General features: G+C 37.2%; 4 protein-coding genes across 4 annotated transcripts; 3 read left to right on the top strand and 1 right to left on the bottom strand.

Annotated features, from left to right (window-relative positions):
- Window positions 1-225: 225 nt before the first annotated feature.
- LOC132183311 (ankyrin) lies at window positions 226-6,236 on the top strand. The gene is made up of 4 exons (XM_059596720.2): window positions 226-663; window positions 3,041-3,316; window positions 3,805-3,942; window positions 4,520-6,236. Exons 1-4 carry the CDS (start codon window positions 361-363, stop codon window positions 6,068-6,070), a joined length of 2,268 nt encoding a protein of 755 aa, XP_059452703.2. The 5' UTR covers window positions 226-360; the 3' UTR covers window positions 6,071-6,236.
- A 654-nt stretch (window positions 6,237-6,890) lies between these two features.
- LOC132183310 (Ribosome recycling factor) lies at window positions 6,891-9,852 on the bottom strand. The gene is made up of 8 exons (XM_059596719.2): window positions 9,584-9,852; window positions 8,843-8,986; window positions 8,630-8,745; window positions 8,248-8,339; window positions 8,004-8,025; window positions 7,830-7,898; window positions 7,162-7,230; window positions 6,891-7,081 (listed from the first exon to the last, which is right to left on the bottom strand). Exons 1-8 carry the CDS (start codon window positions 9,792-9,794, stop codon window positions 7,001-7,003), a joined length of 804 nt encoding a protein of 267 aa, XP_059452702.2. The 5' UTR covers window positions 9,795-9,852; the 3' UTR covers window positions 6,891-7,000.
- An 852-nt stretch (window positions 9,853-10,704) lies between these two features.
- MDA1 (Mitochondrial transcription termination factor family protein) lies at window positions 10,705-14,106 on the top strand. Its single transcript, XM_059596718.2, has 4 exons — window positions 10,705-10,847; window positions 11,811-11,860; window positions 12,001-12,216; window positions 12,320-14,106. Exons 1-4 carry the CDS (start codon window positions 10,774-10,776, stop codon window positions 13,438-13,440), a joined length of 1,461 nt encoding a protein of 486 aa, XP_059452701.2. The 5' UTR covers window positions 10,705-10,773; the 3' UTR covers window positions 13,441-14,106.
- A 1,555-nt stretch (window positions 14,107-15,661) lies between these two features.
- SYN2 (Rad21/Rec8-like family protein) lies at window positions 15,662-23,552 on the top strand. Its single transcript, XM_059596716.2, has 13 exons — window positions 15,662-15,922; window positions 18,258-18,522; window positions 18,613-18,650; window positions 18,729-18,775; window positions 19,417-19,481; window positions 19,670-20,397; window positions 20,736-20,841; window positions 21,194-21,330; window positions 21,438-21,817; window positions 22,019-22,055; window positions 22,176-22,197; window positions 22,301-22,433; window positions 23,092-23,552. The coding sequence occupies exons 1-13, from the start codon at window positions 15,796-15,798 to the stop codon at window positions 23,200-23,202; spliced, it is 2,196 nt and encodes a 731-aa protein (XP_059452699.2). The 5' UTR covers window positions 15,662-15,795; the 3' UTR covers window positions 23,203-23,552.
- Window positions 23,553-25,678: the final 2,126 nt, after the last annotated feature.

Below are 25,678 nucleotides of genomic sequence, written 5' to 3'. Positions count from 1 at the left end.
AAGCTCAATATATATAGCCAATAGCCAAGGCAATATTAGCCGCTCATCCACTCTTCTAGCCAGTCACCAGTCCCGGCCGAGCTCAAAGGCCAAAAAGCACTCCTACTGACACTGGACCCCACACCCTAATTTTTAAACATCCCACCAATTTTTTTAACCGTGGTTAAGTCCCAGTTAAACCATCCCAATAAATTCGCACCCGTCCACCACTTCCCTCTCTGTGTCTCTGGCGCTCACTGCTTTCAAAGTTTCTATTGAGCATCGCGTTTCGTGGAGAGAGAGAGCGCATGCGAGCCTTCGCCTGAAGTTGCAGCGAGAGTTTGGTACTACCGAAGCTCGGGCTCCGCCACGTGTGTCACTATGACGGTGTTCTCCGGGAGGCAGCAGGTGTTTCCGGTGGACTACGAGGCCGAGGTCTCGCAGCGGCTTCTGGAAGCTTCTCTCTCCGGCGATCTGAGGTCGGCGATGGAGTGCATCGCCGATCCGTTCGTCGACGTGAACTTCGTTGGAGCTGTGTGCCTGAAGAGCAGGAAGACCGAGCTGGTCCTCCGCGACGAATCGGCGAGCGAGGTCCGTGTGGAGTACGAGGAGTTCAAGACGGACGTCACTTCATTGTTTCTCGCCGTACACACCGGGAATGTGGACCTTGTGAAGAAATTGCTGGTAAGTGGTCAGATCACTGTCACCGAAGCTGAGATTCGTGACTGTTTCATTCACATTGTTGATTTTCGCTGATTTTGAAGCATGTCGAAAATGAGATGTGTCTATTCTTTTGCTTTGATTTTGTTGAGTTCTCTCACTCGTTTGTCTCTCTACATTTTTGGTGATCAAATTTGTGATTCTCACTGGTCTCAAAGCGCTTTATATTTGCTTGGAAAACATTTGAAACTGTTTTATGTGTTTTCTTTGCATTTTGGTGATTGAGATGGTGATTTACGTTTTTGTATTCACATTGTTGGTTTTCACTAGTTTTAGATTATTCCAGCGCTTTTTATCTCTAAATTATTATTTTTAAAAGAATTTGAACTGATTTTGAAGCATTTTATGCCTATTTTGTTTTCATTAGTTTGCGATTCTCAATTCTAAAATCTCCCGTTAAAGCTTCTATCAGTATTTTTATCAACTTCTTTTAAGCTTGAAAAGAGTTCTCTCTCCTACTCAGTTTGGTTGCTTCAGAAAAGGAAAGGAAATGAGTGAAATAAAATTTAAATCTCTCTTGCTCTTTATGTTTAATGTTCTGTTTTTTAATAAAATGGATATCCAAATCTCGGTAACTTTTACTGTTCGAAGAAGTGCTTTTTAAGTACTTGATTTTTTCCCCCTAAAATAGTCAGCATATCTGCTTTTTCTCTCTGCTTATCTACTCAGATTTGAGAATACCAGGACGTTTTGATGCGTTTTAAGCTTTTAGTTTAAAAGAATGCTTCTGGAAGCTAAGGTCTCGATTTCCGCAGGCATTATCACTCTTCGGGGTGGTTTTGGTTTCTTTGGACATTCATTGTCTTTAATGCTTTTACCTCATTGGGTCCATTATGCAAGGGATTTGGTAGCCCTTAGCTAATTTATTCACTTTTGATTTCCAAATGGCGGATTCGAATCCGGTTCATGATCGTCTTGAGGGTTTTTATTTTTATTTATTTATTTTTTAACTTTCTTTCGTTTTTTTTTTTTTTTTTTTTTTTTTTTTTTTTTTTTTTCCAGCTAAATCCACTTATCTTGTTCTATAAACCAAAATTAATGTTCTTATTTTTTTTATCATGTGCCATATTATTTTCTTTCTTATTATGTGGGACTGTCTCTGTATCTCATTGTTCACGTAAACAATAACACTCTGTTCATCTGCTCTGTGATTAATTTAACTGCATACTTCAAAAGTATTGGTCAAGTATTGAGATTCGGTATTCTGTACTTGATGAAGCCTTCTCTTGATTGGATTGAAATTGCAGAAGTAATAAAACAATCGGTCTCAACCATCAGATCATAGTCATGGACTTCTCTCATGGTTGTTACACATAGCATACCATCTTTATAAATATTTTCTGAATGATTTCTCATTATTGAAGTTTATTGATGATTTTGATCCTTGGGTCTTTTATGGTTCATTCTATTTTTAATTGTTGTGCGTTTACAACCGAGAAGTGGTGGTAGTCCGCTTCTGTAAAGCAGTAGATTGGCAGTAGTTTTTTCTTTGGATCAACTATGTCTCTTTGCCTTTGCTGGTGCCTCTTTGTAGTTTATAATGGCTCTTTTATATTGAATGGTAATTTTTTTCCCCCCTCTTGTTTGAGAGGAAGAGTATTATTTTTGCAGGATAGTACCCCTCTGAATCGTTTGCCTATGTTGCCTTGCTGTTGACTATACTCCACAAAACTTTGTACGAATTTGTGTTTGATTGCTATGCTTAAGCACCACAAAAATGTGATGATCTCTATTCAACTTCCTTCTCAAGTTTGTCGAGCTGTTGAATTTTGTTATGAAACTTTTTTTGGTAGTTAATTTTGTTACGAAAGTTGGGTAGTCACGGTGGGTGTTGATAGTTTTCTAATACTGTAGAATCATTCATTCAATACTTGATGATGTTTTCTTCTATTGGTTTGATGGGAGTAAAATGCTTGTAATGTGATGAAATCAGAGATATTAAGCGTAAACTTCATTTGATCAGTCTTAATCAATGCCTTTGAGTTGTCTTTGACCTTTGGCCAGAGCAGGTTAAGTACTTAGTTGTATGCATGCATGATACACCCCCTTTCTTATTAATGGCCTTCGTGTATTGCCAAATGGAAGTTCTGTGCTTTTTACCCTATCACATCAGATTTGTAAATTGTTCCCCATTTTTGTCTGCATGTGGCCTTACCTTTTGTATTAACAAAGAGTCCAAGATGCTTGGTATGGTACTGGTTTGGTTTTATTCTTCTTAACCTTCTTTGAGATTTTGGGAAAATTAAAAAGAAAAAGAAAGAGACAAGAGTGTAATGTCTTCTTGTGGAGTCTTGTCAAGGGCTTGGCAATGTACTAAGGGTTGGTGCTTTTTACATGACAGAGCACTGGAGCTGATGTAAACCAGAAACTCTTCAGAGGCTTCGCGACAACAGCAGCAGTGAGGGAGGGCCACCTCAAGATTCTTGAGATCTTACTGAAAGCTGGGGCGTCACAGCCAGCCTGTGAGGAGGCTCTGCTGGAGGCGAGCTGTCATGGTTGTGCAAGGCTTGCAGAGCTGCTTATGGGATCTGATATGATCCGGCCCCATGTTGCTGTGCATGCTCTTGTCACAGCATGCTTCAGGGGTTTCGTGGATGTAGTTGATACACTCATGAAGGTAAGCATTGTAATCCTATGGGCTATCAATCATCAACTCTTTTTAGATACTACTGTATGGACTGTTGTAGTAAAACAGAAATGAACATTATACAGTTACTGTAGCCATCTTCTCTAAGCTGTAGTACACTTGTGTGCTCCTTGGGCTGTGATAATTTTGGCATCTGTAACAGACCGACGTGCCTTCAGCTTGCTTAGAAATTTTGGCTTTCTGAAACTTCTCCTTATACAACTGTTCCAATCCTTGTAGAAAGCTAGAAATGATAACCTCTCATTACAAATATCCTATGCCTTTTTTGTGTTAGATAGGGTCCGCTCCCCTCTCTCTAACGGTTGTGGAAGGATATTTCCAGATAGAAACTGAATTCACAGCAATGTGTTTAACAGCAGGCCTTACAGGGCAGCCAATTAATGTCATGAGTTCATTCTCCTCTATGTTTTGTGGAATGATTGTTTAATGTATACAATGACTGTATTGCTTAATGGCAGTGTGGTGTGGATGCAAGTGCGGCTGATCGGGTCCTGCTTCAGTCATCTAAGCCTTCTGTTCACATGAATGTCGATTGTACTGCACTTGCTGCTGCTGTGGTTGGCAGGCAGGCTTCCGTCGTCCATTTGCTGCTCCAGGTGAGTATTTTATGTCTCAGTATTAATTTTTGGAATGATTAGGGCGGAACATATGGTGGCCAAGTTTGTGTGGGCTCGCTTCTTTTGCAGTAAATTTGCGTACTTCTTAGCTTGTAACTTCCAAGTTTACCGTCAAGAGAAATTGATCTTTAGTCTCAGACAAAATAATAGAATCAGCAGTCACATGACCCTAAAAAGGGGTTTTTTATTTTTATAAAAAAAATTAATTTTTATTTTTTGGGCTTGCTGCTTTTATTTATTTTTTAGAATAAACAATCAGAAATACAACCTTCATTATTTTAGTCTGAAACTCATGGGTGGGTCCCTCTGTGATGTTGGTGTGCTAGCTATCACAGCTGGATCTCTACCTGATGACAAAGCCAATGGTGCAGGTTTCTAGAATTGCGTTAGATTCTTCCCTGAAAATGAATTATATTCGCAGTATGTCATAGGATGATGCGTACTGCAGGTTCAGTATTGGCTAAGATAGTGACAGAATCATTACTGTTTTATCTTTTCATGATTTTCGTTTTTTTTCCCCTCTCATTGTGGGCTTTCTCCTAAAATGTAAAAATAGGCCGGTGCCACGACGGACATCAAAGTCAAGTTGGGAGCTTGGTCTTGGGACATGGCTACAGGGGAAGAATTTCGAGTGGGTGCAGGGTTGGCGGAACCTTATGCCATCACCTGGTGTGCGGTGGAGTATTTTGAAGAGAGTGGTGCAATCTTGCGCATGCTCATCAAACACCTCTCTCCCGATATCCTTCATCAAGGAAGAACTCTCCTTCACCATGCTATACTATGTGGCAATGCAGGAGCTGTCAAGGTGCTCTTGAATTGTGGTGCGGACGTAGAATGCCCTGTTAAGACAACCAAGAAAACTGAGTTCCGTCCCATACACATGGCCGCCCGTCTTGGATTGTCAAAAATTCTTCAATGCCTAATTGACTCTGGTTGTGATCTAAACTCAATGACAGATTGTGGTGACACTGCCTTGATGATCTGTGCAAAATATAAGCATGAAGAGAGTCTCAAGGTATTGGCCATGGCTGGTGCTGATTTTGGCTTGGTGAATGTTGCTGGTCAGTCTGCAAGTTCAATTGCTGGGTCAAACCGGTGGTCCCTTGGTTTTCAACAAACAGTGTTAAATGTAATCAAAGCTATAAAGATACCTCGATCCAGCAGTATGTCTGTTTTCTCTCCATTGATGTTTGCAGCCGAAGCTGGAGACATTCAGGCTTTAAAAATTATTATGGGTCGGGGAGGATTTAATCTTGATTATCAGGACGAAAATGGTTTCTCGGCAGTCATGGTTACAGCTATGAAGGGTCATGTTGAAGCATTCAGGTTGCTGGTTTATGCAGGGGCTGATGTAAAGCTGCACAACAAATCTGGCGAAACTGCAATCAGCTTATCTGAGTTGCATCAGAGCCGCGACCTATTTGAGAAGGTAATGCTTGAATTTGCCCTTGAAAAGGGCAACCGCAATGCTGGAGGGTTCTGTGCTCTACATTGTGCTGCTCGTCACGGTGACTTGGATGCGGTTAAATTGCTTACCAGTAGAGGTTATGATGTAAATGTCCCTGATGGGGACGGCTATACTCCACTAATGTTGGCTGCAAAGGAAGGCCATGGGTCCATGTGTGAGCTCTTGATCTCACATGGGGCCAATTGTGAGATTAAAAATGCTAGAGGTGAAACGGCGCTCTCACTTGCAAGAAAAATTGTTGGCAAGAAAAACAATGCAGAGCGTGTGATACTCGATGAGCTTTCTCGCAAGCTAGTTTTAGGCGGTGCGTACGTTCAAAAGCACACCAAGCAAGGGAAAGGAACTCCACACGGGAAGGAGATTAGAATGGTGGGGTCTGGCGGGGTGCTGCGATGGGGGAGCTCCAGCCGGAGAAATGTGATATGCCGGCACGCTGAGGTGGGGCCCAGCCCAGCCTTTCGGAAGAATAGGAGGAATAAGGGTGGTGCGGATGAACCTGGAGTGTTTAGGGTGGTGACTACGAAGAACAAGGAATTGCATTTTGTATGCGAGGGTGGGTTTGAAAGGGCTGAGCTTTGGGTGAGAGGTATAAAGCTTGTGACAAAAGAGGCTATTTTTGGTAAGCAGAGAGAGACATAAAATGGTGAGGATTTGAAGTAGGCAATATGTATAGATGCTTGGAGGAGTACTTCATCTTGGAGTATTTTTCACAGCTGCTATTTCATTGTAAAGGTTTTGGTCGCCGGTAGTTGTACATTGTGTAGCTTTTGTTCTGCTAATCACTGGTTGAGCCCGATCAAGAACATTTTGAGCCGAATCTCAAACCCAACCCCGAGACCCCCTCCTACTCTTTTGATTTGAGACAGACTTTCCTCCCGTGCCCCTAACGTTGCCCCTCACAGGAGAGGGTCCGGGCTACTTTATTTTTATTTATTTTTTTAATTTTTAATTTAGGGGTATATTTATAATTTGAAGTTAATGTGTCACAACACTCTCAATTCGTATATGACTTGCTAAACACATTAATTGATTGATAATTTGATATGATAAATTTGAAATGAGTAATGCAAAAAAATTATTTTTTTATCTCACAATTTTGACAAAATAGTTTTAACTTATCCATTGATTTTTTGTTTTTTGTTTTTATACAAACAATGATTGATTCAACGTTTGTTAGGATTGACTTAGAGTCTGTTTGGAATTGCGTTTGAGAGGCCTAAATGTGCTTTTAACACTCAAAAAATCCGTTTGAAGAAAAGCATACTCATTTGGTAAAAAAAATTAAAAGCTTTTAAGAGTCCAAAAAGCTTAAAAATTGGCAAAAAGTACTTTTGGTAAAAGCTTAAAAATGAAGCTTTTACCCAAAAGCTCTTTTTGACTTAAAAGCTTTATTTTTTAAACGCAATCTCAAACAGGCTCTTAAACGCATTAGTTGATTAGTTTGAATAAAAGTAAAACATGGCAAAATCTCACTCATGGAATTGATCACCAAATATTTGATATTCAAAGGACTTTTTACTGATTTGAGATCTTAAAAGTCTGCGTACTCCTGCAAAGGAAATCCAGAACTCAGCCTCCAGTGATCTCCTTCTCCTTCGCCTTGCACATATCCTCTGCGGACTTGACAAATTTTTTGGTCAACTCGTCGATCTGAGAAAAGGAGAGAGGTTCAGAAAACACTACAAACATTGTAAAACTCATCAATTTATGTATCTGTGATTAGAACTCACTCCTTTCTCCAATCTCTTTATATCATCCTTAGGGGCATGTGAATACAATTTCTTCACTGTATCCATTGCCTGTAAAACCAACCAACAATCTGCTTAGGCACAATAAAGATTAAGAACATGGGAGCATTTCACAGCAATGCATAGAATACATTTGTATTCCCTATCTATAATAATGACGCTCCCATATTTAGACTCGTTGCCGCACAAACTGCCTAACATTATTTTGGATGATCTTCTTGAATCTCTAGGAAAGAAGAAGAGGCCCTGGTCGAGCGGACCCATGTATTTTGAAACTTTTAATGTTCCTTCTTTCTCTCTGCTCTTGCTCTGGCCTAGGAGTAGGGGTTCGGGTGGGCATGCCCTTGATTCTTTTCTTTCTCGTCCACGAACACTTGTCACAGGTACATTTCATTGTGAGCTCACCACAATAGACAACTAAAAATAAGGGGCTAGACATTTTGATAACTTTTGTTTACAGTAAACTAATGAATATATATAGTTTGTCTTGAGTTGTGTATCAATACTATAGTTTAGTCCTGCCCCAGCCCTGCTTGAAGATTATTTCATTGCGATCAAATTTACCCAAAGAAGAATCTATATTTCTCTAATAATACCCATGAAATATAAACATAGATAAGATTAGTCAAAAAAAAAAGATACTGTTATACCTTCTGGCGAGCCCTTCTAATACTTTGTCGGGCGTCTTCGCAAGACTTGGCAACCACCTTACACACAGCCTTGTAAAAATGTCCAATGATATAAAACAGTAGCCATCACGGTGTAGAGACAAGAGGTAAAAGATGAAAAAATTTTAATGAAGGGAAAAGGCAATGATTGCTTACCTGTATATGCTCTTTCGTCAATCTGGTCATTGGAGAGCATAAAAAATGTAAATGAGTCGAGCAATATTCATCTAGATAGATTAAGATTTAACGTGGCAAATAATTAAACAAAATTATTGAAATATAGCAGTAATTAAAACTATGATTATCACAAGTCAAAGATTTTTAAAATAGACATTATTAGCAACTGGGCTTCTTTGTGGACAAGGGAAGTGGCAGTATGAGATTAAACAGAATCACTTACGCTGGAATAACCGCAATCAACCGCTCACCATCTACTTTGGGGGCTAAGCCTAATGGAGATGCAACAATGGCACTCTCTAATTTTTTTAAGGTCTGCATAAAACAAGCACCACCACTGGAATGATTATTCTATACTGGAATGTTTAGCCATAAGTGTCTATCAGCATGTAGAAAAAAAGGGTGTTTAAATGAACCTAAGTTTCCAAAACTATTGGCTTAATGCAACTGATACATAAAAATTCCATCATAATAGATCAACAGATTTGAAGACCTAATCACAGACACGTGTTAATAAGAAATCGTTACACATGCTAATGAAGAAGAAAAGACAAGTATGGAAACCAACAGTAATAAACTCAATAAGCAGAGGTTTAGCTCATTACATTTGGATCATAAGGATTTACGGATAATGTTTTGGAATCCATGACTGAAACAACAGCTAAGTGACTCAAGGGCATCTTTACACCATCAATTTCTACAATAATGTGGTCAAGCATCCCTGTAGAGATATTCCACAGACAACCATGTTAATAAATCAGACAACCAGAAAGAGAGAATAAACAAGCAACAAATAGCGATGGCATTGAGAAATGCACCTGGAGATGCCCTTCCTGTTCTTAGTTTGGTCAACTCTCCTGATAATGCACCTAGTGCCGCCTCCATCTGCGAGGCAGCATTTGCCTTAATAGTGGGTCCAATATCAGGGGAAACTTCAATAGTGCTTGCAGCATCATCATCCTCTAAAGGTGCAACCAAATCGGAAAAAAAGATTCAAATGTAAAGGGATAATGATGATAAATTTGCAAAAAGCTAGCATGTGTGTTGCGAAAAGTTATACAAATTGCAGTTATTCTTGCAAAAAGAATCACTTCTGCCAAGCTCACTTGGGTATTGCAATCAACAAAAATATGCGTCTAAAATACCTAAAACTCTCTCAACCAGCATACCAGCAATGGATCTTTATCTCATGGATTCACTTTTCATTTTCATTTTTTATAGCAGTTAAACGAAGTGCTCAATACAGAGAAATATCATAGGGATCTTCCAAAGCTACACAAGTAGAAATTCCTCTATAAGAATGGAACCCAACAAGGTATTAACAAAACGCGATCTGAAAAACGAATAAAACTCTTAGAAAGCCCAAAATTCATTCAATAGCGAGCCCGTGAATCTAACTCACAATGGATTTAAACATGTAGTATTATAATCACCAAATGCCAAGGCTCCGCCAAAAAAGATCATTATAACCCTTTACTCTCTCAGTCAAAAATAAAATCTCAAAGCATAAAAAATGGCTTATGTTGGGCATCAAAATAAACATAAACAATACTACTTACTAGATTTGCGTCCTTTGGCGAAGCCTCTGCGAGATTCTCTGAGGAAATAAACGGCCGAAAGAGTGAGAGTACTGTGATGAGTCTCGGAGCTCATGGCATTGTTAGAAGAGCAGCTGATCACTTGACGGAGCTCGCCGCCATGGAGGGCCGAGGAGCTTCGGAGGAGAAGGAGGTTTCGATTGGAGAATGCGCGTCTCAGAAAAATCGACATGGATCTAGCCTCTAGAGTTTCATGCTCTTCTTCTTCTTCTTCTTCTCTGTGTCCTGATTCCTAGGGTTTTAGATTTTTGATAAACCCTGGGCTGGTTTTTTCTTCTTGACTATGAAACGACGACGTGTGATAAGGAAAAGTCCCAAAAGCCCACGTGGATTTCACAGGTGAAAAGAGGCATTACATTAAATTGGACCGTATGGATGAATTTATCAAGCCCGGGCCACTACTCATAATTCATGGTTTTATACCGGCAAGATCAAATACTATCAAGTTAGTTACACGTAAATAATATTTGTCTTTTCATTTTTGATAGGACAAAACTATTTACATATAACTAATTTGATATTAATCAATTCATTTAAAGTGCAGAGAATTCTAATTTCATATTGCCCCGGCATACACCCCCAAATTCAAGTTTAATTGTTGTAGAAACGATTGTGATTCGGCTGACATTATTATATTTGATGGGCCTAGTTGTTTGTCTTGTGTGGCCTTTGGACCCAAACATTTTGTATATGAAATAGATGATAAAGTTTTTCTTTAAATTGAATTAAAATTATTTTCATTTGCTCTATTAAATTAATATGTCTTCATAGGATGTGGTTGTGTTATATGCATTTTTAAAACAGGTATGATTTGTGAATCATACTAGAAACATGTTATGGATAAATATCAGAATAATAAACTGAGTTAAAAAAAAATAATCATCATTCTAATTGGGAAGAAAATGATTATTAGATAAAACCCTGTCCGTGTGTTTGTAGTTGTACCACACAGCCAGAAGACAGGTCCAAAACTCAAAAGTTCGTTCAATCTCAACGGCACATTACACAGGCCCACCAAACGCGCCTGGTAGTTAAACGACGTCACTTCCCAATCAATAGGCGAGAAAAAGACCGCCCTTTTCCCACTCTTTCTCGGTTCTCACTTCTCACTCTGCCCTGCAAACCCTAATTTTACCATTTTTTGATAGAAAATGAGAGCTTTCTGTGGAATCAGCTCTCCCGAGCAGCTCTCATTTCTGTCAAAAGGAACTTTCACTACCTCAAGGTACTTCACCCATGACCATTTCTCTGTTTTTATAGAGAAAGTTTTATTACGCGACTTCTTGACTAGAATATTCATATTTGTGTACCTGTTGCGTGGTTGGCTTATGTACATGTGAAATATGAGTTATTTGAGTGACGTTAAGAGGAAAAATTGATTGTTTTAATATGTATTTTTTTCTCGTTTTCTACACCATCGGCTTGTGTATTGTTTCAATTGTTATAAACGTTCTTGTTTTGAAGGTAAACGTGTTATGGGTTTAATGGGGTTGTACCAATTGTGATGAAAAATAATCCGATTAAGAGTATTATGCTGTATGGCTTAAGAAGCCCGCGTGTTAAAATTGATGAATATTATGCTAAATAAAGGATGATTTTGACAGGGGATGTGTAGATATCCTTTAGGAGAGTAATGCAAGCGAGTGATTTTGTGATATATGATGGTATTCTTTAGAGGTGATTCGACTTTCAGACACGTTCAAGGATGAGTCACACTGATGAAGTACTGCAATAGTGGTGAGGCGTAAGGAAAACCAAAGATGTTGTAGTCCAGCATATGAAGTTCACAAATGTGTGTATGCATAGGATGGTAAAGAGATGGATTATATATTCATGGGAGCTCTGAGTTGAAACCCCCTCCCCCCCCCCCCCCCCCCCGAGTTAATGCAAATGGGTTTCGATAGATAGGAAGTAGTAAGTAGGCGTAGGTTTTCTTATTAATTTATTTTTGAACTTTTTGGTATTTAAGCAGGTGGGCAGGATGGTTGCTACCATATTTCCTTCAGTTGAGTTACTATAAATGTTTTAAATGATTGTAGTAGTTGTAGCAGCTGAAGCTACATTCTCTCACCCTTCCACAGCTCTCTCCCTTTGTATTTGTTCTTTTGTTTTTTGTTTTTGTTTTTTCTTTTCTTTTTCTCTTACCTGTTAAGTATGGAAATGCTGATTTTTGTTTTATCATATTCAGGACTCGACTTTCTTTTCCTGCAAAACTCTTCTTTTGCCAAGCAAAGTTCGGTAAGTCTTACATTTTCTTTCATGTGGCTTTTGCAGTGCTGTTTCAACCTCCACATAAGATTCAAAAAAAAACTTAGACATTTGAATTATCATTTTCTCTTTTACGATGTTAACATTATTTTTCTTGATATTATGGCTAGATGATTCTGGGACAGATGGGTCATTCAACTTGAAAGTGGTGCCTCCAGCCCTGTTAGCAGCAGAAAAAGAAGAAGCCAAGGCTGTTTTGACCTTGTTCTTAAAGAAACAAGGATTGAGCAATGCAGTTGCTTCAAGGACCATCAACAAGTCAGACATTTTCATTGACCACCTCGTCTCAAAGCTTCATTCTGTTCATAAATCTCGATATCTAGTAGGTTCGATTTCAACATATTATTGCTTCTCTCGAGCCACCGTTAACTTACTTTATTTTATTCTGAAGTGGATCCTTGTTAATCCAGTTCCCCTTTGACATGGCAGGACGTGAACTTACAACCCTTGAGATCAGGGATGCTCTTAATCCTTACCTTGAAGCCCTTCTCGAAGAGCATGGGAACTTTATGGTAGATGTAGCGGAAAATTTTCCAAACCCACCTGTTAAAGAAAAAACAATTCTGCCAGTTTCTCAGCCCAATCCAACCCTTGACGCTAAGAAGCTAAAGGCCATATCTCGAGTGAGTGAGATAGACGCAGCTGGGAATCTCCGCCCTCAAGTTCTCTATCTCATAGAGCTTGGTATGGATCTTGAGCAGATCAAGGGAATTACGCAAAAGTACCCATCCTTTGCCTACTATAGCTTGGAGGGGAAAATCAAGCCAGTGGTTGAGTTTCTTCTTGATCTTGGGGTACCAAAATCAGATATTCCCACCATCCTCATCAAAAGGCCTCAGTTGTGTGGAATTAGTCTCTCTGAAAATCTTATACCCACCATGGCCTTCCTAGAGAATTTGGGTGTGGACAAGACAAAATGGGCAAAAGTGATATATCGCTTGCCACATCTTCTCACTTATAGCCAGGAGAAGGTTAAGATCACTGTGGAATTTCTTCATGAGATGGGCATCTCGGCAGAGAGCATTGGTAAGATTCTGACACGCAGCCCAAACATTATTAGCTACAGTGTTGAGGACAAGTTACGGCCAACTGCTGAGTACTTCTGTTCTTTGGGAGTTGATGTTGCTAATCTTCTCTATCGATCTCCACAGACTTTTGGTCTTAGTATTGAAGCAAATCTGAAGCCTGTGACAGAATTTTTCTTGGAGAGGGGATATAGTATTGAGGAAATTGGGACCATGATTTCGAGATATGGGACCTTATATACTTTTAGCTTGTCAGGGAATTTGATAACAAAATGGGAGTTCTTTTTGACCATGGATTATCCAAAACCAGAGCTCGTGAAATTCCCTCAATATTTTGGTTATAGTTTGGAAGAGAGGATTAAACCAAGGTATGCACGTATGAAGGAGTGTGGAGTTTCATTGCTGCTGAACCAGCTGCTTTCACTGTCATATGGTGACTTTGAGAAGGCTTTGGAAAAGAAAATGAAGAAAATGGAGAAAATGCTCCCTGACAAGGATAAGAGCAACAGCAGTTATGACCTTTGATCAGACAATGTACGATGAGACTTGTCGTGGAGGTGCAATTTCCAAGTCAAAGCAAATGTTGGTGCTCCTAAGTGGGCATTAGAACAGTATTGTGTCGGGGAAATTGGATCATGTAAACGAATTTACAGCTGCATTTGCAAACTCTGGGCATTTCAGTGCTGTTGTGAGCTTTAATCAAGTTTCAGAGTGCATGTTGGCGCATAACGCTGCACGCAGAAGGGTCGGAGACGCATCTGCCATCCTGTTCAGCTCGTGCTCTTCTCAAGGATTACCTGCTCAGTGGTCCCTGTATATTGACCAGGCTTTCTCCTTGCCATGCTCGATGATGAGGCATCGGGGAAGTATGTATGGAAGCAGAATGTTTGTCATTGAAATCAATCTGTTCTCAATTGCATAGCATGAGTTACTCCATTGCTTATTTCATTGGAAAGCATTTACTCCCCATATTTTGTTATATCTTTTATGTTGTTCTTGTCTATGTATACTCTTCCCGGGAGATAGCCTACTTCTGCATCTCTAGTTGCTGTATAATTGTATTGCTAAAATGGCCTTTTTTGTTGCTCAAAAAAGTGATTCTCCTGATTCTGTGATAATACCACTATTCAGTTGCATGCAAACGATTGGTGTAAAAATTTTAGTGCTGGACTGCAAAGTAGACTTGAATGATATTTATTTTATGGCACAAGTTTTGTACAAACCAGTCTCAAAAAGTGAGATTTGTCCTTTAGCATGTAAGAAACACATGTTTTTTTAATAGCTCAAATAACACGTTGCTTTTAGAGGCTGATTAAAAATGAGTTTGTGGGAAATTTCTGTCATTTATTTTCCTTTTCTATTCTATCAACAATATTGTTTGGGAAGCTAATTTTCAAGTAGGGCAAATCATTTTTAATACGACCTGCAAAGCCGCCACGAGTCTAATGCAAAATTAACTGGTCAGGGTTGATAGGTCTAATGCATTTAATTAGAAGGATTGAGTTAGAGTTTATTTATATAATATTTTATTAATGTGTTAACATGATTTGAACTCAACATGCGACAATTATGGTTAGCAATTTTTGCATGATTTGTACATTTTAGACAAACTCAATACAAAATTAATAAGTTAAAATTAAATAATTTAACTAATTTAATTAAATAAATCGAATTAAAATTAATTTGTATAATTTTTTACTTTGACACGTAACAAACCCGGCACGATGTTACAAATTAGCAAGTTCTTTTTGATCATTTTGATTGAACTGGGCGGAGAGCCAGTGATTTTTGTCATCCTTGGGCCTTGGGTGAAGTTGTCGTGGTCAAATTCTGGACAATTATTGTCGTTCTACTTGAAAGATATGGAGGATTGACACGTTGCTTGGGCAATACACGTGTCAAGTAGTGGATTGCTGTAAAAAAGGAGACTTTTTACTATTGCCCTTGTCTACTACAGAGCACTCACGCCGCGGGCATTATCCAACACCAACAACACGTCAACACCCATTCTATTTTGCTGTTGGTTAATCTAAATATCCTTTTTTGTTTTCCCCTCTCTCTCTCTCTCTATCTATGAAGTTCCATTCTATTTTTAATCCCCCAATTTTATTTTCAGTTTTAAGTTTATAAAATCTTTATTTTTAATTAAAAGAAATCATTGCTTTGGCCATATTTGCCATAAATAGTTCAACAACGCAAATTCAATCAATGATTTAGCAAAATTATGTACACTAATATATAGTAAAAAATGTAATTAAGGTATAATATCACATATTTGCTTGAAAGACTAATTTTATTTAGAAAACTATGTCCAACTGCCATATAACTTAATGGTTTAAGAGTAAAAATCAGGTTTTTTTTTTTTTTTTTTTTTAACAAATGTTGATCTAGGAATTGATTTTTATTATAATATTATCCAATTATATAACAATTATGCATGAATCTACTAAATAACTCTTGTCTCAAATAGTAATATAGTAATTTATTTTTTAAAATAAGTAATATAATAACTCTCAACCTATTTGAGGCAAGTTGGGTGTCGCTTTTCAGGAACTGAAGAGAGCTGCCAACTTAAAAAATAAATAAATAAATAAAATTAAAGGAGGCTTACAAATAATTGTTTTTTTCCTTCTTTTTTTTTTTTTTTAAAAAAAAAATCATCAATATTTAATTCACAATTATTTCCTTCCGTTTATATATATATATAAAAAAGAAAAATTCCTTCTGTTTTTGGGTCTGAGGCTTGCAGCGCACTGCAGTCGACCGTTTCGTATAAGCATCCCTTGCATTCTCAACAAGCAGAAGCATTTTCAGCAATGTTTTGAATTTCAGAATCAGAACCAAAGCGAAAGATAAGAGAGAGACAAAAGAGAAAGGAGTATGTTCTACTCGCAGTGTCTTCTTTCAAGCAAAGGAGGACCTTTAGGCGCCATATGGGTTGCTGCTTACTTCTTCAAAAAGCTCAAGAAGGCTCAAGTTACTGAGACTGACATCTCCTCCTCCGTTGGTTCGTCTTCTTTTCTCTTCAGCTTTTGTATATGCTTGTGCTTATCTACGCATATTATACATATACACACTGACTTTTATCTTCCATATTGGGTTTGGCTTTTGCCTTTTGACTTTTGAGGGGGGAAATAAGAGAGAAATTGCAGCATATTCATTCGTATTTAAAATTTAGCTTTAAACTCTGTCGTTATCTCCCTCATTTGTGTTAGCTGCTGTATCTTTTCTTTCTTATATTTGAACAAGAATGTGGGTGTTGTTCGGATGCAACAGGCTTTTCTTCCTCCTCCTTTTTGGGGTTTGGTTCATCTGGGTGCTTATGAGATGTATAAAAAATTGCTTTATTTACATGGGTATATTAAATAATGGCTGAATCAGCTTAAACCCATTTGGGGGGTTCTTCTAAAAATTTTATTTTATTATTATTTTTTTTAAACAACTTTTTTCTCTGGCTATAAAGTGCAACCATTGTGTGACCTAGTTTGAGGTTTTGTTCCTTGTTGACTACAATAAAAAATCACTCATCCGTGGATATCGTTCTGAGTAGTAGAGCAGTGCAATTTTGTAAGTTGCTCGTATTCACTGGCTGTAGGTATTAGATAATCTGGCCGTTGAGAATTTAAGCTGGACAGTGGCTTTGGTCTTGACTCTATCCCACGTTCTTTTTTAGAGTAATAATTTTAATCGCAATTTTCTGAGCCAAGAATTTCTTGTTAGGTTCTATGTCCTGTTCCTTATAATTGATTATAATTAATTTAGTTCAGACAAAAGAAGGCAGTTCACTTTAAGAAAAAAGTAAAAATTTATGGTTTGGCATTCAAATTATAGTGTCAAATTGGAGAAAGTTGACATGGGAAACTATAACTTTAGAGTTCCAGCTGGAGAAGTGGAAGTGGAAAATCTACAGGAACATGGAATAGGAGAGTTTTTTTTTTCACAAATATTGCTACAAATTTTTGGTGAACCTATTATAGACCGCCAATTTGGCCATCATATCATTGGAGCTAAGTTCAACCTAATTAACTAGTGAGCCCAAATTCTTGGACTCAGGCTCTGAGTGTTGCTAAACCTTAAAAGGTTTAGGTTAACAAGCTATTTTGGTACCTATGCTTTGGACCATTATCAAATAGCTACTTTGATAATGGTCCAAAGCACAGGTACCAAAATAGCATTTAACCCAAATTGTTAATGTATTAAGTGGCAGACAATCAGTTTGAGGTAAGTATAAAAGATCATTTAAGTCATTGATTAAGCTAAAGAGTTGATAACATGTCTCGGTATTCATCAATATAAAGGGTTTAATGTCTGCCTACCTTTCGTGATTCATAGCCAAGTATGGGGCTGGAAAATATTTGGTTGTGATAAACCAAAAGGGAAAAAATAAATTTATCAAAAATTTCATGGTAGAAAACTTCTAGTTGAGCTGATGAGACTCCATTCTGCAGCCTCAGTGAAATAAGCTAAATAGTCATGAACTCATAAAAAACTTTTTCAGCAATTAGTCTGAACTAAAGGTCTACATCTTGTTCATGTGACAAGCATATAATCTACATACTGAAGACTAGAACACCCTAGGCATGTTGAGAGCATCATTTTGGGAAACATAGATACTAATTTGATTGGCATTTCAGTCAGGTGAATATGTATCTTTTTTTATTGACTTTCTGCTGCTGAGGAAAAGGCTTAAATTGTCAACTACGATGAAAAATGGTATTTGACTGGAATTATAGGCTTGGTGTTGACAAAGATGGTAATAGCTATGGTAGTTTTGATGGCAGCATAGGTGGTGGCATGGCAGGTGGTGATTTTGATGATGGCAAAATAAGAACTATATGGCTTGGGATAGTGGTGTCTGTGGCAGTCATAGTGGAATATACAAAAGATAAAATGTTCGAAATTGTGGTTACATTTCAGAGGTGATGATGTTTGCAGTATAGTGGTGATTTTAACCGTGGTGTAGTGGTAATGATGATGGTAATCAGCATGAGTAAAAATCTCGATAACGGCCTTTGGAAATTCAATATCTGAAAAAAAGTGTTTGAAAGGTGAATTAACAATTTTGTTTCTTATTTGTCTGATTTCAAGGTTAAGAAAAGTACTTTTATGGCTTTTTCATGGAGTGGCAGTTGGCCAAAAATGAAAAGTGAGTCTTATTTACAGGAGATCATTACTGTCAGAATTATATGCGTTGAATTTCCTTACACGTCAAAGTTGATCTAACATGTAAAATTAGTTTGTCTTTTTGTTTTGGAAGTAATGGTTACTGTCACTTTGTATCTCTTAACTTTGGATTTCTAATCATCCTGTCCCATTATTTCCTATTTTTTTGCTTCACACAGATAAAATTTTGCACGATGAGCTGAATGTTTTCACATATAGAGTGCTGGCCTACCTGCTTCTAGGCGTTGTGAGAGTATACTCAAAAAAAGTTGAATATTTGTTTAATGACTGCCATAAGGTGCTAGTAAAGATCAATGACTTTGTGGTTAGTACAAAAGATAATGCACCGGTGGAAACCTTGCGCGCACCTTATTTCTCTATTACTCTACCGGAAAGGTTTGAACTTGATGCTTTTGATCTAGAGATCCTTGATGATGTTAGTGGGTAAGCTATCCGGTTAAAAAATTGATTGGTTGAGGTTATCTGTCTCTGTTTTGATCAACTTATAATATATTATGTTTTCTTACTTCCCAGAGGTAATGTGGTGCCATGTGAAGACATTACTCTAAAAGGTTTTAAATCTCCTTCAAATTTCAAGTACTTTTTACTTTGCTTGTATTCGTTTATATATTTCTTGTGATATGGAACAGATGGTGAGTGGAAAAAAGAGGGAATATGGCAGTACTCTTTTGACAAGGTATGTCCCAGTCATGTTGACATATAAAATGCTACTGTTGTCCTTTGTAACGTCTCACCAGATACGTCCATGCATAAGTTTATGGGTGAAATTTGTTTGTTTTTTGTTATTATATTTTTACGTTAATATATAATTTTTTCTTCTGAAGCATGATATGCTTCCCTGGCTAACAAGGACTCATTGTCTTATTCTTTATAAACATCAATACAAAAGGACATTGCTAATCAATATGATATGACAGCGTCGTTTATGCAGCAATTCCCATATACTGAAATGCGAGCTGCATGTAGTTTTATTCTCTCTGAACCTGAGTGATTATTAATCTACAACCTGATGAGTTTGACACTGTTATAATGATCTGGACCCAGGGTGGGTGGAAACCTATAGATCAAAGAATTTATCAGGCCAAATAATTACTCTATCTTGGGCATTAGATTATGTTCATGGTTACTTCCCCACCCCCCCCCTCCCCCCCCCCCCCCAAAAAAAAAAAAAAAAAAAACCCAAAATTTTCACATCCTGTTCAATTTTTTTTTTAAAAAAAATACAGTCTCAATGACCTATAAGCAGTTATAATGACTTTGCTATCTTTGTTTCATTAGAGATATGTACTTAAAATGCTGGTTTTTGTGGTTTTGCAGTATCATTATGAGGAGATTGCTGTCTTTGACAGTAATTACTGCACTGATTTCACTTTGGCCGACAAGTACGTAAATCATACCCCATCTTTTTTTTTTCTTTTTTTTTTAATTTTCTTTCACTCTTTCTCGTGAATTTCATGTGTATGCATGTCTGTTCGTATGTAAGGGTTGCTCAAGTTTTATAAAACTTCTTGCTTTATATTCTTTTTGTGGCGTTCTCTCTCTCTAAATAATAAAATAACTCTTGTTGCAGTCTATTGTTGGGCCCGATGGACATTGATGTGGAATTAAGCACATTACATGATCTAACCAACTTAGAAGCACAAACAGAGAACCTTCACCACAAAAGGTTCTCTCAAGCAGAATGTGTTGACCTTGAAACATTTTGTGAAGTTGAGGAAGAACCTACAGATCCTTTTGAATCGTTGGGTGAAGATCATCAGACTGAGGGAGTGCAGATAAAGGTTCCAGTAGCAGCACCATTTGAAGACAAAATACCTGGAGAAGCAAGCACAGGGAAGCATCAAGACAGTAGGCTATCTCAAGAAGGATGTGTGAACCTTGAGACATTTTGTGGCATTGACGGAGAATCTGTAGATTATGTTAATCTATCTGGTGAAGGTCATCAAATTGATGGAGAGCGAACAAAGATTCTTGAATTGGGACAATCAGAAAACAAAATGCACCAGGTCATTACAAAAACTTATGATCTATGCGACTTAGAAACAAGCACAGAGAAGCTTCAAGTTGATAAATTCTCTCAAGGAGAATGTATGGACCTTGATACATTTTGTGGGGCCATGGAGGAATCTCCAAAACTTGTTAGACAATATAATGCAGGGCATCATAATGAGTCAGAGTCAATAAAGTTCTCAACTCTGACATCATCAGAAAATAGTAAGTGTCAGATTAATATTAAAGAGCGTCCACCAGCCATTATGCTTGATGGGGCTCCTCCATCCAAGTTTCCAGATGCATCAGGTGCAAATACTCAAGATAGGGTTTTAGATTATGTTTCTCGTCACCTCTTGAAAAATAGACTTTGGTAGAATTGTTTATCAACTATATCCTTGATGAATCATGCTTTTTCCTGTGTACTTAGGGGCGCTTTACGCTTTTAACGAGATTAGTTTATTAATTATCTAAAAAAATTATTTCTTAATCAGAAAGGCAAAGTTGTTATTGCTTAATAAGACAGTGAGAGACTTCTTATTTTATGCGTTGCAGAACTTGCAGTTCAAAGTTGCAACTGTATATTATTAAATGGGTTATTGTCCTTAACAAGATTGTCCTTACTTGCAATTCTTCCCTCAACGCAGTTGTTTCTACACCAGGGTTTATTCGTACACCAGCTGCTAGGGAGCGAGCTCGGATTTCAAGGAAAAGAAAATGTTTAATTGATGAGACCATAGTGTTGCCCAATGCGTAAGTACTGTTACCTCAAGTTTAACTCGATACGTGTTCATATTTGGTGGTATTCATAAATAAAAGCATGGTGTATACTAATTGTCTATTTCTGTCATTTTGTTGATATGGCTGTTAATTTATGACCCTATTAAGAGCTATATTATGGATGATAGAACTTGTGAACAATTTAGCCATCAATATCATTAAACAGCTTTATTTTTTTATTTATGAATTTATTTAATCTCAATATCATCATTTTGAACATAAGATTTTAATTAAAATGGACAGAAATGTAGCAAGGTCTGAGAAAAATTTAAAAAGAAAAAGAGAGAACTAAAGGCATATGCTATGCCATGTTAAACTTTTACAGGGTACTTAGGCAGAGCATACATGATGCAAGTGATTTAGTTTCTAAACGAAGAAAATCTCCTCGTAATGCTCTAGCTGCATGGAAAGCTTCTCGAATTTCCATTCTCCCGCAGGGTTTCTTAGAGCCTTTGATCCCTTGTAAGTTTGCTATAACCATTTTCTCTGTGGTTCAATTGCTGTGCTATCTTTTTCTCTTTTAAAAATGAATAGTTGTTGTGCTATCTTTACTCAATGTACATCGGTAGGTATTTCATCAGAGCTTAGATCTCTCTTTTACACAAAGAAATTGAAGATTCTAGAATCTGCTGCAACCATGGACAAGCCTAAGAAGTTAGATATGCCAGAATCTCCTTCTGTGGGTGGATCAGAGAAAATTGCAGAATCGTCTACTGTGGATAGATCAGAGCAAATTGCAGAATCGTCTACTGTGGATAGATCAGAGCAAATTGGTCTCGCTCCAGAAACACCTGTTAAGCATCCAACATCGATAAGATCATTTGAAAGCCCAAATGATGCTAAAATTCCTAACTCAGAGGGGGTACGGCCTGCAATTTCATTTGGAAGTGTTGAGCAGGAACCATCTCCATGCAAGGATCAAGAACTTGATCTCTGTCTAATGAATGAGGTGAAATAATGATCATTACGGGGTAGCCTTAAAATTACATGAAGAATTATCTTGATATGAGTAGTTTGAACTCTACCAAGTCTAGAGGACCCAATAAGGGTGGATATTTTTTCAATAGCATGTTTTCTATTTCTGGAGTTGAATATGCATGTTTGATAACTGACTCATATTTTGTTTATTTATACGTCTGTTTTGTCTCAGGAGATATATTCATGTGGAGCAGAGAACGCAGAACTCTGTGAGAACTATCCCAAATTTATTCCAATATTTTAACATTGTTTAATAGTTTGGCTGGTTTTAGATTTAATACTGTGCTAATCTATCTTGCAATCTCATATGGATCTTATTTTTATTGTAGATGGATGGTCAGACAGAACCAGGTAAGATGGATTGCACTCCTTCAATTTTCTCTCTTGGTGAATATCAATTCTCAATGGTTCTTTGTAAAATCTGGTTTCAACTTGTTAAGTTTGTGATCTACAGAATAGCAACAAGGTGCTTGCACAAAAATTTCCTAAATCGGAAAAAGGGAAGAGAGGAGGAAGTAGTGAGCATACGGAGGATTTTGGAAGGAAGAACCAAGAAAGAAAGTGCAAGGCTATTCTATGAGATACTGGTATGTCCTACATGTCCTTGTGAATCATTTACTGACAAATTCCCAGGGTCTGTGCCAGCAATATACTGCTTTTCGATTGTTATTTCATTTTTAATGGTAATTTGAAATTGTCCCTGCCTGAAATCTATACTTCAGTTGCTTGCTTACTTTAAACAGTACTGATTAGGCTTTTGACTGACCAAATTTTCCCGAGAGAGAGAGAGAGGTTACACACAATTTCAGTAAGATATTTTTGTCATTTGTTTGAACTAGTGGCTCATATTAGAACACTAGTGAAATGCCAAGTAGACGGGAACGGAATGAACGTTGCGACGTTCACTGAGTGAGTATTTTGGGGATTTCTAAAATATGTCCGTATAATTAGAGCTTAGGGTTTTCCTATATATATGTTATGATGTAACCCTAAATTATAATAGCAAAATATAGTCATACTCTTTGTGGATGTAGGTAGATTGCCAAACCACGTTAAATGTGTCTCGACTCTCTCTTGATTTCTCTCTTTTTGATTCTATATTATTCATCATTGTTGTGCACGGTAACAACATCATTATATGCAGATATCCAGGTCACCCCCCATAATTTTAACCCTAAAACACAACAAAGTTATGGATAACGTGGTACAAAATCTAATAGTGTTGTATGTCAAACAACTTTGCAGGTGTTGAGGACTACAGGGTATTTGGATGGGAAGCAGGATAATGCTTATGGTGATATTCAAGTCTGGAAACTCCCGAAATGGGATCAAATTTGTGAAGCGGATTTTCTATGAAACACTGCAGTATCGATTATATATATTCATTGCAGAGAAATAGAATTTCAGAGTATAAGATAGTCCACCGTGTTAGATGAGTAAGGTGTAGTCTCCTCTGTACAGTCGGCACTAGCTAGTTAGAATTAAAGTCGAGTTGAATCAAGTCTCTTTTGTACATGACTACATCGGCTGTCAGTTTATGGCCTATGTTTTTATTCGACCACTGTAAGAAAAATTCTCTCAACAATCGGATTGACATCTTTTGTATGGGATGCAATACCTTTTCTGTGGGCTGTCCATTTAAAATGAACGGCCTAGCTTGTGACAACAAAGCTAACATATATAATGGAAAGTGCTATATTCTTCTTCTTCTAATACTTTTCCTTTTTTCGAACTTTTTAAAATTACTATTGAATATATGGGTCCTACGCATTAATTAATCTCACAGATTCAACTATAATTTTAAGAAGTGGAAGAATAGGAGAAGAAGATAAATACTACAGTAGTTCTCTTGATTTTACGTGAATATTATTTTCTAAAAAAATTTATTTGTACTTTTTAGAAAATAATATTTCATATAAGATTAGAAGAATACCAGAAAAATCACAAGAGAAATCATAGCATTTTTTGGAGAAAAATTAGGAGAGGATGTATAGCATATCTCATAAAAATAATAATAATAATAATAATAAAATAAATAATAAATAAAAAAGGTTGTTGAAATTTTTTTTGGATGAGAGTTTGGCCACCCTACACCCACACCAAAAAATACCTCAATAGCCCATTTTTTGTTGGTTTTGACTTTGTTGTTACGATCTGGTCATCTGGACCGCCTAGACTATTCAGTACGTGAAACGCGACTGTAATGAGCTATCAGCTGACCTTAACATAATTGAATGACATTATTCATGCATTGATCCCTTGTTTTTCTATGCATATTTAGTCTAGAGATTCTTGCTACATTTGGCAGCAAGATCTCAAAGTCAAAGGGGTCAAAACTCTTTTTCCATTTGCATTGTCCTCAATTGTGACTCGATTCTCTCTTTCTACTTTCTTCCCTTTGATCACTGTTATTGACAATCGTGTTTTGATGGTGATGCAAATGTGGTAGCCGATGGTGTAACACCCAAAGAAAAGTTTAGTTTTAGTCTCATATTGAGAAAATGAATTGTCCACATTGAATAAGTGAATCATAAATGTGCTCAAGGGGTGCTAATTAGTGATTCTAAAGAGCTCAAACTATAATATGAGTGAATATGTGGCTAGCGCTTTCTTGAGTCGTGTCAGTCAAAACAACCTACTAACATCATATGGTACTGAGGCACTATATGGCATGGATTCTGACGACGACACTATGGATTTGAGTGGAGGAGATTGTAATACCCTAAAAAGTTAGCCCCACATTGAAAAGATGAATTGCTCACATTAAATGTGTGGATTATAAAGATGCTAAATTTTAATTACTATACGTGAGGCTAGACCTTATAAGTAATTCTAGAAAACTCTAATCGTTGATTAATTCTTTTGGAGTGACTGTGCAAATATAACTAGACCTTTTTCTAGGCCCACAAATTTAACATGGTATCAAAGCCAAAGGTTATGGGATCGAACCTTGACTCCGTCAAATCACTTCCCATTTAAATTAAATATTTCACGTGTTGGGCATCACCTATTAAAAAGGAGTTTGAGCCCACATGTGAGAAACATTGTTAAAATAATGATTAAGTGATTAAATTTATCTATTCCTATTAGCTTAAATTATTAGAATAAATGGTAATTTAACGATCATGACCATGTGGATAGGTTCCTTAGCGGTTGAAGGTTTAAGAGTTGTGATGTTGAATCTGGAATGGAGAGGCAATGATGGGTGTTGGATCAAAAATTTTTGTGCCTGGCGTGCATCACTGTTGATGCACGCCAGGCGTGGTCAATATCTTTACCCTTGTTAAAATATGATCATAAAACATCATTAAAAGCCTTTTTCATTATAAATATAGTTAGCTTGTTGGACGTATTCAAGGGTCTTTTTCGACGAATAAAATATCCTAGCTTGCTAGCTATCTACTTGCTAGCTAAAGCTTATAGTTATTGGAGATGCATTGACTTGAAGGCCATACAACTGTCCATACGTTTCTTCTTCATCTGATGCATTGGAACTCTCATTTCTGCATATCATGTTGGATTCCATGACTGCCTGACCTCATATCTGCTGCTTCCATCCAGTAAGATCGATGCTTCACTAATTCTCATATTCATTAAGGTTCATGGATGTTTTTCTTTTGTGATAATATTGAGAAGCCCAAGTTGTTTTTGCTTGTATTTGTCCACTTAAATTATGCAATAGAATTTTGATCCAGTGAATCATTAAAAAACATAAAGCATCAAATTTCTCAAAATAAAGTTTTCCTTATTCTATGATCTATTTCATAGGTTGTTTCCTTACGGTCAAACCGGCTCTTTCACTAGGCGAGTTAGGCGATCACACAATGGAATA

This window comes from Corylus avellana, chromosome 5 (genome assembly GCF_965113065.1).
Source record: "Corylus avellana chromosome 5, dhCorAvel1.hap1.2, whole genome shotgun sequence".
In the NCBI taxonomy this organism is placed as follows: Eukaryota; Viridiplantae; Streptophyta; class Magnoliopsida; order Fagales; family Betulaceae; genus Corylus; species Corylus avellana.
Note: the sequence above shows the minus strand (reverse complement) of the source record. Positions and strands in the feature narration are given on the sequence as shown.

Excerpts from the sequence above, each read along its gene's own strand:
- MDA1 (XM_059596718.2), top strand. The coding sequence starts at position 10,774 with ATGAGAGCTTTCTGTGGAATCAGCTCTCCCGAGCAGCTCTCATTTCTG. Across the intron at positions 10,848-11,810 it reads GGAACTTTCACTACCTCAAG|GACTCGACTTTCTTTTCCTG; the intron begins GTACTTCACCCA and ends TATCATATTCAG. Across the intron at positions 12,217-12,319 it reads TAAATCTCGATATCTAGTAG|GACGTGAACTTACAACCCTT; the intron begins GTTCGATTTCAA and ends TTGACATGGCAG.
- LOC132183310 (XM_059596719.2), bottom strand. The coding sequence starts at position 9,794 with ATGTCGATTTTTCTGAGACGCGCATTCTCCAATCGAAACCTCCTTCTC. Across the intron at positions 8,746-8,842 it reads AACAGGAAGGGCATCTCCAG|GGATGCTTGACCACATTATT; the intron begins GTGCATTTCTCA and ends ATATCTCTACAG. Across the intron at positions 8,026-8,247 it reads TTGATTGCGGTTATTCCAGC|ATTGACGAAAGAGCATATAC; the intron begins GTAAGTGATTCT and ends TCCAATGACCAG.
- SYN2 (XM_059596716.2), top strand. The coding sequence starts at position 15,796 with ATGTTCTACTCGCAGTGTCTTCTTTCAAGCAAAGGAGGACCTTTAGGC. Across the intron at positions 18,523-18,612 it reads ATCCTTGATGATGTTAGTGG|AGGTAATGTGGTGCCATGTG; the intron begins GTAAGCTATCCG and ends CTTACTTCCCAG. Across the intron at positions 18,776-19,416 it reads GGCAGTACTCTTTTGACAAG|TATCATTATGAGGAGATTGC; the intron begins GTATGTCCCAGT and ends GTGGTTTTGCAG.
- LOC132183311 (XM_059596720.2), top strand. The coding sequence starts at position 361 with ATGACGGTGTTCTCCGGGAGGCAGCAGGTGTTTCCGGTGGACTACGAG. Across the intron at positions 664-3,040 it reads ACCTTGTGAAGAAATTGCTG|AGCACTGGAGCTGATGTAAA; the intron begins GTAAGTGGTCAG and ends TTTACATGACAG. Across the intron at positions 3,943-4,519 it reads TCGTCCATTTGCTGCTCCAG|GCCGGTGCCACGACGGACAT; the intron begins GTGAGTATTTTA and ends ATGTAAAAATAG.